The sequence below is a fragment of the Eubalaena glacialis genome, chromosome 13, assembly GCF_028564815.1.
Source record: "Eubalaena glacialis isolate mEubGla1 chromosome 13, mEubGla1.1.hap2.+ XY, whole genome shotgun sequence".
In the NCBI taxonomy this organism is placed as follows: Eukaryota; Metazoa; Chordata; class Mammalia; order Artiodactyla; family Balaenidae; genus Eubalaena; species Eubalaena glacialis.
The window spans coordinates 50516219-50530240 of NC_083728.1; the positions used below are offsets into that span (position 1 = coordinate 50516219).

General features: G+C 46.0%; 1 protein-coding gene across 1 annotated transcript; it reads right to left on the bottom strand.

Annotated features, from left to right (window-relative positions):
* Nucleotides 1–1724: 1724 nt before the first annotated feature.
* On the bottom strand, nucleotides 1725–11595 carry LOC133104387 (cystatin-13-like). The gene is made up of 3 exons (XM_061210104.1): nucleotides 11368–11595; nucleotides 3535–3648; nucleotides 1725–1808 (listed from the first exon to the last, which is right to left on the bottom strand). The coding sequence occupies exons 1-3, from the start codon at nucleotides 11593–11595 to the stop codon at nucleotides 1725–1727; spliced, it is 426 nt and encodes a 141-aa protein (XP_061066087.1).
* Nucleotides 11596–14022: the final 2427 nt, after the last annotated feature.

Sequence of the window (14022 nt, forward strand, 5' to 3'; positions counted from 1 at the left end):
GGGTGAATGAAAAGGGCGAGGGAGATAAAGAGGTACAAAAGTCTAGTTATAAAAGAGACACAGGATGAAATGTCCAGCATGGGGGCAGTCAATAATATTGTAATAACTTTGTATCAATAGGGTGACAGATGGTAGCTAGACTTATCTTGGGGATCACTTTGTAACGTAGAGAATTATTGTTGTGCAGTTGGAAGTAACAGTGTTGTAGGTCAATTACACTGTAATTTATAAAAAAGAACTGAGGTATTTCTCCCCCAAGTCCTGCACTGGCTGAGGGCTCCTCTCAGGAGCATCAGGCACCCCGCTGTCCAGCCCGCCCCTCACAGATGCTCACCGCAGGCAAGTCCTGCCAGAGGAGAAGTCCCAGGGAGGGTTCACCTGTCAGCCAGGTGGGCTTCGACCTGCTCCTGTGTGGTTACTGACACTTACCTGGCTGGCCCTTACCTGCACACCAGTGCTGGAGTTGCCACACCTACGTTTTGGAACGTGCTTTCTCCTTGTCATATTAACCCGCTTCACCATCTCAGCCCAGCCCTACACATACACATACACACACACACACACACACACACACACACACACACACACAGTGAGAGCCTGCCTCCTCCATGGCCTCTGCTGAACCGTATCTCCTGGTCATCACACCTTTAAGCCTCCCCTCCCACACTGAACCAGAGCTGATCTAGGTGACCAACAACACAAAGAGGTGATGGTGTGTCACATCTGAAGCTGGGTCACCGAGAGCGCTGTGGCTTCCATCCCTGTCTCTTGGACACTCTGTCCAGAGGAAACCATTCCCCTCCCCCAGCGCACAGAGGCCAAGTGGAGAGGCCCGCACTGAGGATAGCAGAGACGACCTGCCAACAGCAACGCCAGCCAGCAGCCGGGAGGGCAAGCCGCCCGGAGAGGGGGTTCTCTGGGGCCAAACTCACCTTCAGACGAGGGCAGTGCCATCAGAGCCTGAGTGTGACCTCAGGATAGGTGACATCAGCCAAGCCACCCCAGACCCCTGGTGAACAGACACCGCGGAGACATAAATACATTGCTTAAGCACCAAGGGCAGGGTGATCAGTCACGCAGCATTAGATTATACCTCTTACCCTGTGCGAGCACACACACGCGTGCACACACACACACACACATGCACAAATGCAGCCTACTCTCCGTGTACCATCACTCTTGCATTTTTCTGCCTCAATTCAAAACCAAAAGTAAAACACAAATCTCCAAACGATACAGCTAGCTCCCAGGTTGGATCGGGGGTTAAAACACTTTCTAAAGCCATTTCGCTGTGTCTTGCAGAGTCCTGGGCAGGGAGATTTCTGTGGAAATCCGTGGATGGACATTCTCAATGCATCTTCAGAGCCCTGCAGAAACTACCCACCAGCCTGAAGCAGTGGAGGGGTGGGTCTTCCTATTAGTTCCACACAAAGAGCTGTCAGTGAAAAGTAACTTGTGCCCAGAGTTTGGTGAAATGTGGAAGCAGGTTCGTGTTCTCTTCCATTCATTGGGAGCAGACTGCCCCTGCTGGTAAATGCGTTGACCAAGCAGAAGACACTACCCAGCCCAGCACCACATTCTCAGCCTGCATGCCTGAAGAATGCACAAAAAAGCAAGAAGGCTACGAAATGAAGTCAATAGGTCAGATGTGTTATTTAAATGTTTTGTGAGTGTCTTTGCTTCTTTAAATGCTCATGAGAGCGGCAGAATGTGCTAGAAGACCATTAGACAGGCTGGCATTCTTTCTTCAGCATAGTGAGTTCAAAGTTCCAGGGTTTGGATGCCACAATAAAGGTGCAATGAAACATCTAAAAGAGACGAAAACAATAACCAGTTTGTAAGAAAAATTGCAAAACACAAAAGTCAAAAAAACCCAGAAGTTCCTATTTCCAGGTGCCAGGATTTGGCTTCAAGAGGGCCAAAAGGCCGTCTGAGCCAGCCACGCCTCCACAGACCCCCAAGCTGGTGGCCCAATGACAGAGCAGCCAGCCTCATGACTGGGATGGACCCCCAGCGGTTCACCTCCCTGAGAGCTGAAGCCATCACGGCTGTGGCTGCATTTGCTCCAGGTGGGCAAGAGTTGGAGCCCAGGACCAATTATCCTCAAGAAATCCTCGTGTCCAGCTCTGGCCCTTCTCCAGACACGCCAACTTCCTGCAGCCCATGGAGACCCCACGCGGCGTGGAGGGCCCAGTGGGTCCTTCCCAGGGGAGGCAGCACCACAAGAATAGCCAGGGTCCTGCACGCCTTGGAAAGCGGTGTCAGAGTCTGGCCAGATTCCACCAGGGAAAGCTTGCAGCTGGGGAGCTGGGAGGAGACACAGGGCCTGCGGAGGGAGCGGGGCTCCAGACTCCTGGTGTGGGTGAGATCACTGTGTCCCTCCTCTCATCTAAAATCTTTATTCTATTAGAATAAAAATATAAAGTGCGAATAGCTCTTTATGGCAACACCCCATAAAAATGAAGTTGCATAAGATACACAGACTGAGGGGTCAGGTTGAGGGGGAAATAGGACCAAGTGACCAGTAACCCAGACAGGCCACGGAGGAACTGAGGCCAGGTCGGTGGGGTGTCCAGGCCAGAGGGGCATCAGGATGGGTGGAGCTGGTTCCTGGCAGTGGCAGGGAGGGCAGGGAGGGCAGGTAGTGCGCTTATCAGAGGGTTAACTAATTGCTTAACTTGTGATCGCCAGGGTAGACAGGAAACAATCGCGAAATAAAGGGATTGAAAACCCAATTGTTAAAATCAACCATAGAGGATATTTTAGCACTGTATTAACGTATTAAAAATCTTTAAGAGGTGAAAAAATATTGGACAAGGAATTCAACTTCTTGGAACTCTGCCCACAAGGCAACAACAGTCAGATACACACACAAACAGAAATAAAGAAGAATATTCATTATGGCACTGTTCATGATAGCTAAAAATTAGAAAAACTTAAATAATCAATTCTCAGGGGCTGACTAAATAATATGTGGAAACACCATTAAACGAAGTCAAATAGTTTCATTACATAATGCCCTCAAATAATTTTACGGTTTTGGAAATCCTTAGATTTTATTATTAAATAAAAATCTAAATTGTGGAACAGTGTACAGTGTGAACCCCACTACACAAAAATACAAATGTAAAATATAGAAAAAACTAGGATGTATAAAAATAAGTTGACAGCAGTAAACTTTCCATAAAGGTATTTTTAGTTGATTGTTTTTTTCTTCTGTAGTTGATTTTAAGCTACTTAATACTTCGGAAAATTTCTAAATTTTCTACCTTAAGTGAATCGGGCCTATTACTTTTTAAAACAGTATCAGGTTTTAAAATTTATTTTCCAAGGAGCTCAGATAGTTACCCTTTCTTCCTTTCTAAGTCTCAATAAATAAAGAAAACAGATAAGCTCGAATCTATAGGAGGTCAGAAATGGGGAATCTCTAGTTCCATGATCCGTGCAAAGGCAGAGACTGGGAGGAATCCTTGGAGGGTAACAAGTGATTTTGAGCAAGATGATCCAAGGCTGTTGAACTGTCTTAGCACCTACCTTCTGCATTTTGGGATCCCGTTGTACTAAGCAGTTTTCATTTTCCCCTGAAACTTTCTTGCACATTGTCCGGGCAATTTTGACTTCAAGAAGGTAATCCAAACTATCCGTGACCTGTCCATGAGTAATTTAAAGTTAGAGATCATAAAAGAATATGTGGTATCAATTGTCATTTCTGATAAACAAACATGTCACTGACTGCTTAGGGAAAAAGATGTTTTCTCACCTCCTTCCCTCCTACAGTTTTTTTTTTTTTTGGCCAGAGTTTTGGAGTAATGTGGAGGTGGTTCTTACCTTGCTCTCTCTCTCTCTCTCTGTTTCTCAGTCTCTCTCATTATGGTATTTAATTTTAAAGTAATGACAACTGTCACCAAAATAAAGCAAGAAAACTATTCCCTAAAGACCATTTTCCTGGGAAAACTAATGGTTTGCTTATTGGAGCTTGGGAAATAAACAGCATTTTCATCGAAATCCACCGAAAGTGTATCAATTCCCTTTAAAGCTTTGGTAGTTTTAGTCACCCTTGCCTTATTCCACGTCATACACCCTCCCAAATCCCTGACTTTCTGGGCATCTCCCCTCCCTTCCCCTCCCCATGCAGAGCTCCCGTCAGCGCTGTACTCAAGAAGGGTCTCACAGGGAAATGCAGATGAACAATGGCAAATGTCCACTCTCATGATTAAAGAATGAACAGGAAAACAAAGTTTACGAGACGTCAGGGAGAGAACATGTGAATGACAATGACCAAGTTAGTTAAACACCATAACTGAGCCCAGAAGAATAAGAGATAATTTGGAAAATACAGTGAACATTTTGGAAGTTCTAGAAAAGTCACCTGGGCATTGAACAAAATGGGTGTAGGCAGAATTCTAAGTACAGTTTCATGAATATAAAGTATACTTAAAAATTTTCAGTTATGCATCTAAGTGTCTGAAAGGACACTTGTGGGGTGCCCCCAGGATTGATGAGTCCATGTGGGATGCAAGAAATCAGTGGTCACTTTCACTTTTTACTTCAACTACTTCCAAATGTAACCCTAGCGCATTTTTCATGACTGGATATTAAGTTTCTCTGCCTCAGCGCTGTTGGCATTTGGCGCTGGGTCCTTCTTGGCCATGGGGGGCCGCGCTGTGCCCAGAGGGTGGTGACCCACATCCCTGGCCTCCATCCCCCTAATCTCAGTAGCAGCCCCTTCAGTTATGATGATCAGAAACATCTCTGGGCATTGCCAAAAATGCCCTGTGGAGCAAAATCCATGCCCAGTTGAGAAGGAGTGCTTTAGCTTTGAGTTATATTTCCAAGTGAAAATTATCAAGAAAACAGACTTTCCCAAATCACACTCAACAACCACTGACCGACCACCAGCCCCGTCTTGACCCCCAATTGCCCAGGAAAGGGAGGCAGATGGGGATCCAGCTATGGAGGCAGCCCCTCACTCCTTTCATGGCCAGGCCTCTCTGACTCTCCTGGCATCCTGTGACACCGTCCCCTCCTGGCTGGCTGCAATGTTCCATCACCTTCATCCCATCCAGCATCACTCAGAGGCAGTAGCATGGGCGGATTAAGAGCAGGCAGCCTGGGTTTAAATCTTGGCTCTTCTACTTAGTAGCTGTGTGACCCTGGGCAAGTTACTAAACCTCTCTGTGCCTGTTTCCTCTTATGTGAACTGGAAAACCTGAGTGCACCTACGGAAAGCCACTGGATCTAGCACAAAGTAAACATGGTTCCAGGCTGCCATTGGTGGTCTTTCCTACCAGCCTTCGCCATGTGTGAAATCGGCAGCAGAACCCCAGACAGCTATGAACTGGAGCAGGCGACCACGTGCTTTTTCTTCAAGGGCCAGAGAGGAAATATTCCAGGCTTTGCAGCACAAATACAGCCCAGAGGACCCTCAAAAAGTGTGTGTGGCTGTGTCCTAATAAAATTGTGTTTATGGACACTGAAGTTTCAATGTAATGTAATTTTCATATGTCACAAAATAGTCTCCTTCTTTTGTTTCTTATAATCATTTGTAGTTCACGGGATGTACAAAGATGGGCAGTGGGCCAGATTTGGCTTCAGGCTGTTAGTGGCCACTGCTGATAAAGATCTTTGCACTTTTAACTTAAATCATCCAATGGAATAGAGCAGTTTTCTTTCTATAGCGCCTGGGCATATGTTATTTTTATCTGAATTTTCACCCAGCATTTTTCTGTTCGCTTTCGTTAGGAGTTATTTTTGTTTGGGGGGTGGTGCATTCTTCCTTACCCCCTTTCTTCAACATGTTTTCCAGCAGTTTGTAGCTGGAATGCCAAGGAGTGTTAAACACTTCTGTTCTAGCCTCTTTTTGAACCTGTTTCTACCTGATTCTTTTGCATCCTTACCTGAATTTGAGCTGACAGTCAACTAAGAAATAAAATGTACATTCGTGGCCTTCCCTGGTGGCACAGTGGTTAAGAATCTGCCTGCCAATGCAGGGGACACGGGTTCGAGCCCTGGTCTGGGAAGGTCCCACATGCCGCAGAGCGGCTAGGCGCGTGAGCCATGACTACTGAGCCTGCGCGTCTGGAGCCTGTGCTCCGCAACAAGAGAGGCCGCGACAGTGAGAGGCCCACGCACCGCGATGAAGAGTGGGCCCCGCTCGCCGCAACTAGAGAAAGCCCTCGCACAGAAACGAAGACCCAACACACCCAAAAATAAATAAATAAATAAATTTATAGAAATCAATTATAGGGAAAAAAAGGAAAAAACAAAAACACATGGAGGCTAAACAATACATTACTAAATAACCAAGAGATCACTGAAGAAATCAAAGAGGAAATCAAAAAATACCTAGAGACATATGACAATGAAAACACGATGATCCAAAACCTACGGGATGCAGCAAAAGCAGTTCTAAGAGGGAAGTTTATAGCTATACAAGCCTACCTCAAGAAACAAGAAAAATCTCAAATAAACAATCTAACCTTACACCTAAAGAAACTAGAGAAAGAAGAACAAACAAAACCCAAAGTTAGCAGAAGGAAAGAAAGCATAAAGATCAGAGCAGAAATAAATGAAATAGAAACAAAGAAAACAATAGCAAATATCAATAAAACTAAAAGCTGGTTCTTTGAGAAGAGAAACAAAATTGATAAACCATTAGCCAGACTCATCAAGAAAAAGAGGGAGAGGACTCAAATCAATAAAATTAGAAATGAAAAAGGAGAAGTTACAACAGACACCGCAGAAATACAAAGCATCCTAAGAGAATACTACAAGCAACTCTATGCCAATAAAATAGACAACCTGGAATAAATGGACAAATTCCTAGAAAGGTATAACCTTCCAAGACTGAACCAGGAAGAAATAGAAAATATGAGCAGACCAATCACAAATAATGAAATTGAAACTGTGATTAAAAATCTTCCAACAAACAAAAGCCCAGGACCAGGTGGCTTCACAGGTGAATTCTATCAAACATTTAGAGAAGAGCTAACACCCATCCTTCTCAAACTCTTCCAAAAATTTGCAGAGGAAGGAACACTTCCAAACTCATTCTACGAGGCCACCATCACCCTGATACCAAAACCAGACAAAGATACTACAAAAAAAGAAAATTACAGACCAATATCACTGATGAATATAGATGCAAAAATCCTCAACAAAATACTAGCAAACAGAATCCAACAACACATTAAAAGGATCATACACCATGATCAAGTGGGATTTTTCCCAGCAATGCAAGGATTCTTCAATATACGCAAATCAATCAATGTGATATATCATATTAACAAACTAAAGAAGAAAAACCATATGATCATCTCAATAGATGCAGAAAAAGCTTTTGACAAAATTCAACACCCATTTATGGTAACAACTCTCCAGAAAGTGGGCATAGAGGGAACCTACCTCAACATAATAAAGGCCATATACGACAAACCCACAGCAAACATCATTCTGAATGGTGAAAAACTGAAAGCATTTCCTCTAATATCAGGAACAAGACAAGGATGTCCACTCTCACCACTATTATTCAACATAGTCTTGGAAGTCCTAGCCATGGCAATCAGAGAAGAAAAAGAAATAAAAGGAATACAAGTTGGAAAAGAAGAAGTAAAGCTGTCACTGTTTGCAGATGACATGATACTATACATAGAGAATCCTAAAAATGCCACCAGAAAACTACTAGAGTTAATCAATGAATTTGGTAAAGTTGCGGGATACAAAATTAATGCACAGAAATCTCTTGCATTCCTATACACTAATGATGAAAAATCTGAAAGAGAATTTAAGGAAACACTCCCATTTACCACTGCAGCAAAATGAATAAAATACCTAGGAATAAACCTATCTAGGGAGACAAAAGACCTGTATGCAGAAAACTATAAGACACTGATGAAAGAAATTAAAGATGATACCAACAGATGGAGAGATATACCATGTTCTTGGATTGGAAGAATCAATATTGTGAAAATGACTATACTACCCAAAGCAGTCTACAGATTCAATGCAATCCCTATCAAATTACCAATGGCATTTTTTACAGAACTGAACAAAAAGTCTTAAAATTTGTATGGAGACACAAAAGACCCCGAATAACCAAAGAAGTCTTGAGGGAAAAAAACGGAGCTGGAGGAATCAGACTCCCTGACTTCAGACTATACTACAAAGCTACAGTAATCAAGACAATATGGTACTGGCACAAAAACAGAAACATAGATCAATGGAACAAGATAGAAAGCACAGAGATAAACCCACACACCTGTGGTCAACTAATCTATGACAAAGGAGGCAAGGGTATACAATGGAGAAAGGACAGTCTCTTCAATAAGTGGTGCTGGGAAAACTGGACAGCTACATGTAAAAAATGAAATTAGTACACTCCTTAACACCATACACAAAAATAAACTCAAAATAGATTAAAGACCTAAATGTAAGACTGGACACTATAAAACTCTTAGAGGAAAACATAGGAAGAACACTCTTTGACATAAATCACAGCAAGATCTTTTTTGATCCACCTCCTAGAGTAATGGAAATAAAAACCAAAATAAACAAATGGGACCTAATGAAACTTAAAAGCTTTTGCACAGCAAAGGAAACCATAAACAAGACGAAAAGACAACCCTCAGAATGGGAAAAAATATTTGCAAACGAATCAACGGACAAAGGATTAATCTCCAAAATATATAAACAGCTCATGCAGCTCAATATTAACAAAACAAACAACCCAATCCAAAAATAGGCAGAAGACCTAAATAGACATTTCTCCAAAGAAGACATACAGATGGCCAAGATGCACATGAAAAGTTGCTCAACATCACTAATTATAAGAGAAATGCAAATCGAAACTACAATGAGGTGTCACCTTACACGAGTTAGAATGGGCATCATCAGAAAATCTACAAATAACAAATGCTGGAGAGGGTGTGGAGAAAAGGGAACCCTCTTGCACCGTTGGTGGGAAGGTAAATTGATACAGCCACTATGGAGAACAGTATGGAGGTTCCTTAAAAAACTAAAAATATAATTACCCTATGACCCAGCAATCCCACTACTGGGCATATACCCAGAGAAAATCATAATTCAAAAAGACACATGCACCCCAATGTTCATTGCAGCACTATTTACAATAGCCAGGTCATGGAAGCAACCTAAATGCCCATTGACAGACGAATGGATAAAGAAGATGTGGTACATATATACAATGGAATATTACTCAGCCATGAAAAGGAACGAAATTGGGTCATTTGTAGAGACGTGGATGGATCTGGAGACTGTCATATAGAGTGAAGTAAGCCAGAAAGAGAAAAACAAATATTGTATATTAACACATGTATGTGGAACCTAGAAAAATGGTACAGATGAACCGGTTTGCAGGGCAGAAATTGAGACACAGATGTAGAGAACACACATATGGACACCAAGGGGGGAAAGCGGGGGTGGGGGTGGGGGTGGGAGTGGTGGTGTGATGAATTGGGCCATTGGGATTGACATGTATACACTGATGTGTATAAAATGGATGACTAATAAGAACCTGCTGTATAAAAAAATAAATTAAATAAAATTCAAAAATTCAGAAAAAAAAAGCTTAATAGAATAGAAAACAGTCCTACATCTGCAGAACTACCTCATGCTTGGCAGGGGTGACACTGTGGTATAGTGTAGAAATAATGCTCTTTTTCACAAATGGTGCTATTTGGTTAAAAAACAAAAACAAAAAAAGAAAACCACACACAAAAAATGTACATTTGTGAAATGAAGTAGCAAACACTATGAAATGATACGTTAGTCTTGAGCTATGTGGGTCTTTGGTTTATTTTATTATTAAATACCTGCCTTTAAAGCAGAACCATCTATATCTATTTGTGTAGATGGAGAGTGCAGATTAAAACATCCAAGAAAGTGGACTAATCCTGGGAAAGACGGGAACTTCACTAAGAGCAGGTACCAAATCTGAGCCCCCTGGGGTGTCGACATCCATGAGGTTTTAATTCAGCCACCCATTGGGGACGCACATCCTAGCCCAGGTGTCGCTGCCTAAAAATACAAACCACACAACTGGGGCCACACGGAGAACCAGCAGGAGCCCGGGGCCCACGGCCTGTGCAGGTGGCCAGGAGCCAGGTGTCCCGGCCTCTTAGGGGATCCAGACGCTGAGTGAAACTTCTGCCCACATAAGAAAATAGGAAACAGAGGCAGGTTGACGGTGGCTGGAGGCTGGGCAGCACAGGTTAGAGGGAAGATGGGGCGAGTAGAGGAGGAAGAGGAGCAGAGGTGTAGGTCAGGCCGGCGTCACACGTAACCCGGGCCCAGTGGGGCCCCCTCACCCTCTGCCGACCCCTCTCGTTGCTCACCCCACCACCTCCCATCTCGGGCTCCTGCATAAACCTCAGGACAACCCTCTTTCTCAGGAAACACAGCGCTGGTTCAATGCACTCTTTTTAGACATGGTCCGTGTTCAAATCCCTCCAACTGCCCTAAGAACATCCTTTACAGTATAATTTTAAATCCAAGAGACAAGACAGGATCACATCTCGCATTTAACGTCATGTTTCTTAAGTCTCCTTTAGTGAGAACCGTTTCCTGCTTTTTCCCCATCTTTCACAGCACTGATATTTTTAAGCGGTCTTAGAGAATGCTGCATAATACGGACTCGTCTAATTGTCCCTCGAGATCACCCTCAGGCATTTGGGGCAGGAACACCGTATACAGGCGACGCTGTGTCCTTGCAGTGATGTCACATCAGAGGCACACGGTGTCAATTTGTCCCATGTGTCCTGGTTGTAATTAATTAACAAGCAATCTCTATAGCGGTCTACCCCCCCTCCTCCTCCCCCTCCCCCTCTCCCCCCACACCGGGTGGAGGATTCATTGCTGATCTTCGGTCTGAGTTAGTTATTACCATGGTGGTTGCAAAAGGTGATTTTCTAGTTTCATATTCTTTCACATCTCTAAGTAGGCATTTTTCTGTAAAAAAAAGAGCCTTCCCTTCTGCCCTGGTTCCTTTTTACAGTGAAAGCTGGATGTGGAGTTTGTTCACTTATTCACTGCGTTATAATCCATCCCTGTAGCCACTTAGGTTGATGATATCAGCTCAAACTGTCCCAAACTTGACCCCTTCAGGAGCCCTTCTGGGCTCTTACCTGTGTTTTCTGATGTGACTATAACTAAGTTTAAGTTATTTGAATGGATATATTATGTTTTACCCCAGAATGATAAAGGAGGAAGTTTAATTAACTTTCTTCCAAAAACCCCTAAAATAAAGTTCATAAATTTTGGCTCAGGTGTCTCTCAGCTGCTCTCCACGGACGGCAGCCCTGCCACAAAGGTGAGTGTGGGGACAGAGAATGGGGAGTGAAAGCCACTAACCTGCTCCTGGGAATTCAGAATCTGCATCACCTTGAAGGTGTACTTGTCCTTGCTGGCCTTGTTGTACTCCTTCATGGCGAACCACAGTGCCTGCTGCACGTATACGTAGGATTTGGGGATGTCTTGGAATTTCCTCACCACCTTCGATGAACCCCAGGCCTGTACACCTCTGGATGCGAGGGCCACCGTGGCCATCAGGAGCAGCAGGCTGGAGCGGAGCCTGGCCATGGCACCTCAGCCCAGGGGGCGCGGCCGAGTCCTCCTTGCAAGGCTGGCAGGGCCCTGCTGCCTCTGCACCCGGCCCCTCCCAGCTCTGCTGCGGGCGGAAAGGGGAGAACAGCGGTTAACATCGTCTGCCCAAAAAAGAAGCCACCTGCGAAATGTGCAATTCAGTCTATTCTCCCATCTTGGATGCTTCCTTTCTGGAAGGAGACACAACTCTGTGCACTCACGTGTGGGAGGGATGCACACATACGTGTACACACACACACGCCTGTCCTTCCGGCCGGCTGGGTTGGGCCCTGTGGTAGGCACTGCACGTGCTGTGTGGCCTCTCATCATCAGAGCCCCGTGGGGCTGCGAAACCCTTTACACAGGAGGAAACGCCCACGGGGCTGCGTGTCTGCTTCAGACCAGGGCTGCCCTGCCTCAGTCTCACCCACGCGTAGGAGGGATCACGGCTTGTGAAGTGCATTTGCTTTAGAGGAATCCCTTCTTCCACAGAAGGTCACCAGGATTTGGCTCACGAGGCAGAGGCAGCGGCTAATGTGTCAGATGCAGGCAAGGAGCAAGCCACTCAAGACAAAGCAGAGTCCGTGGGTTGTGTTCGCCACAGAGAAATGGGGACAGAGTGTCTAAGCTGAACAGAGGACGTGATGGCCAAACCAAGAGATGCCTGGTGTCCATCAGGCTCTAGATACAGACACCCAGCACTGAACACTCCCGGGGTCTTAGCTCGGTTGCCCACCCAGGACACCGCTCTGGTCCACGTGCCCTCTGCCAGGCATCACCAACCAAACCCAGGCTGCGGGAGGTGACCTTCCCGTGTGCCTCCCAGAGATGGGCCTGTGGGGAGGCTGATGCGTGAGGACACCAGGTCCCCTCCGCCCGCCGGCCTGGCCCGTGGTAACCTGCCCCCTCCTGCCTGGCCTCTGCTCGACGGCAGCATTGACGTGACACGCGTGGGATTGGAGCGGTTCAGACCCACTCCGTGGCCTCTGGAGCAGTTGCCCAGACACACAGGGCGGTTGCCCTAGGCCGTCTTCCACCCAGCACGGCTAAACCTGGGACCCACCTGAGCACCAAGCTCCTTTCCACGATGCTGTGGCCGAGCCCTGAGCCGGCCGCCGGCAGCAGGCGGTCTCTCTCCTTCCTCAGGACCCGAGCTCGGTGGCTCCTGCCCGTGGCCCGCTTGTCTCTGGCACGCTCAGTTCACAGCCATGCGCCTGCTCAGGGTGTCTGTCGGTGTCAGGGTGTGTCTGCCCTCAGCTGCCCTCCCTGCCAGTGGTCACCTCTGTTGCCCCTTTGTGATGTAAACCCTGCCCCACTGATGCTGCCCAAGTGACCAGCTCCTCTGTGAGGGGACCCTCTGCCCTCAGAAGTCCACAGGCTCACCAGGAGCCCCCAGCATCTGCCCCAAGTGCTGAGTCCCAGCTCCCGTCCCTTGGCTCCTGACTTTCTAAATTTCTGCGCTTTGGATGGACAGCTGGAAGTGAAGTCACCTCCAGGGCTGTTTCCATCAGTGTCTCGTCATGTGGCCCCTCAGTCTTAGAGACACCAAGCAGCCAGGCTCAGGGGACCTGGGGCCAGAGGCCCTCAGGTCAGGAGGCCAGGGGTGGTGCCAAGGACACTAAGCAGAAGGCTGGCAACAGACTCAGGCGTGATGAGCCTCTGCGGGATGAACAGAGGGCAGAGCCCCCTTGGCCTGCCAGCCATTCCTCCCCATCTCCAGCCTTGTCCCTGGCAGGCTGCCCTTGTCCGGTTTCCTCTTCTGTGTGTGATTCTCGTCCCAGGCCAGGCTGCCCTGACGGTCGGGACTCCATCCCACTCTGCTTTTGGGGCCTGGCTCGGCCACAGAGAGGGGCTCCCAAGAACTCAGAAGTTGGGAAACCGCTACTTTTCTTTTTGATGTGGATAAAATACACATCAGCCCAAGGAGGCTCCTACCTGAGATCCATAAGATAAAATCCAGACAAGGCCTATGAGACCTGAGAGTCACCTGCTGGAGGGTCAAATGTGTGAGACAGAATCCTGGGCTGGAAATCAGGAGCCCTTTCTGAGCTTGTAGAAAACACAGAAGTCAGATGGAGAAGAACCATCAATCTGGCCACATATTTTGTACAGCACACACTCACACACGCACACACTCACACATGCTCTCGCCCCCCAAAGTCAACAGGTAAATGGGAACACAACACGTTATTTGGAAGATATTTGGCAAAGGGTTAAGTTCCCTTTTATGGGAAAAGCTCTCTTTTTTTTTTTTTAAATTTAATTTTAATTTTAATTTTTTTAGCATCTTTATTGGAGTATAACTGCTTTACAATGGTGTGTTAGTGTCTGCTTTATAACAAATTGAATCAGTTATACATATACATATGTCCCCATATCTCTTCCCTCTTGCGTCTCCCTCCCTCCCACCCTCCCTATCCCAAC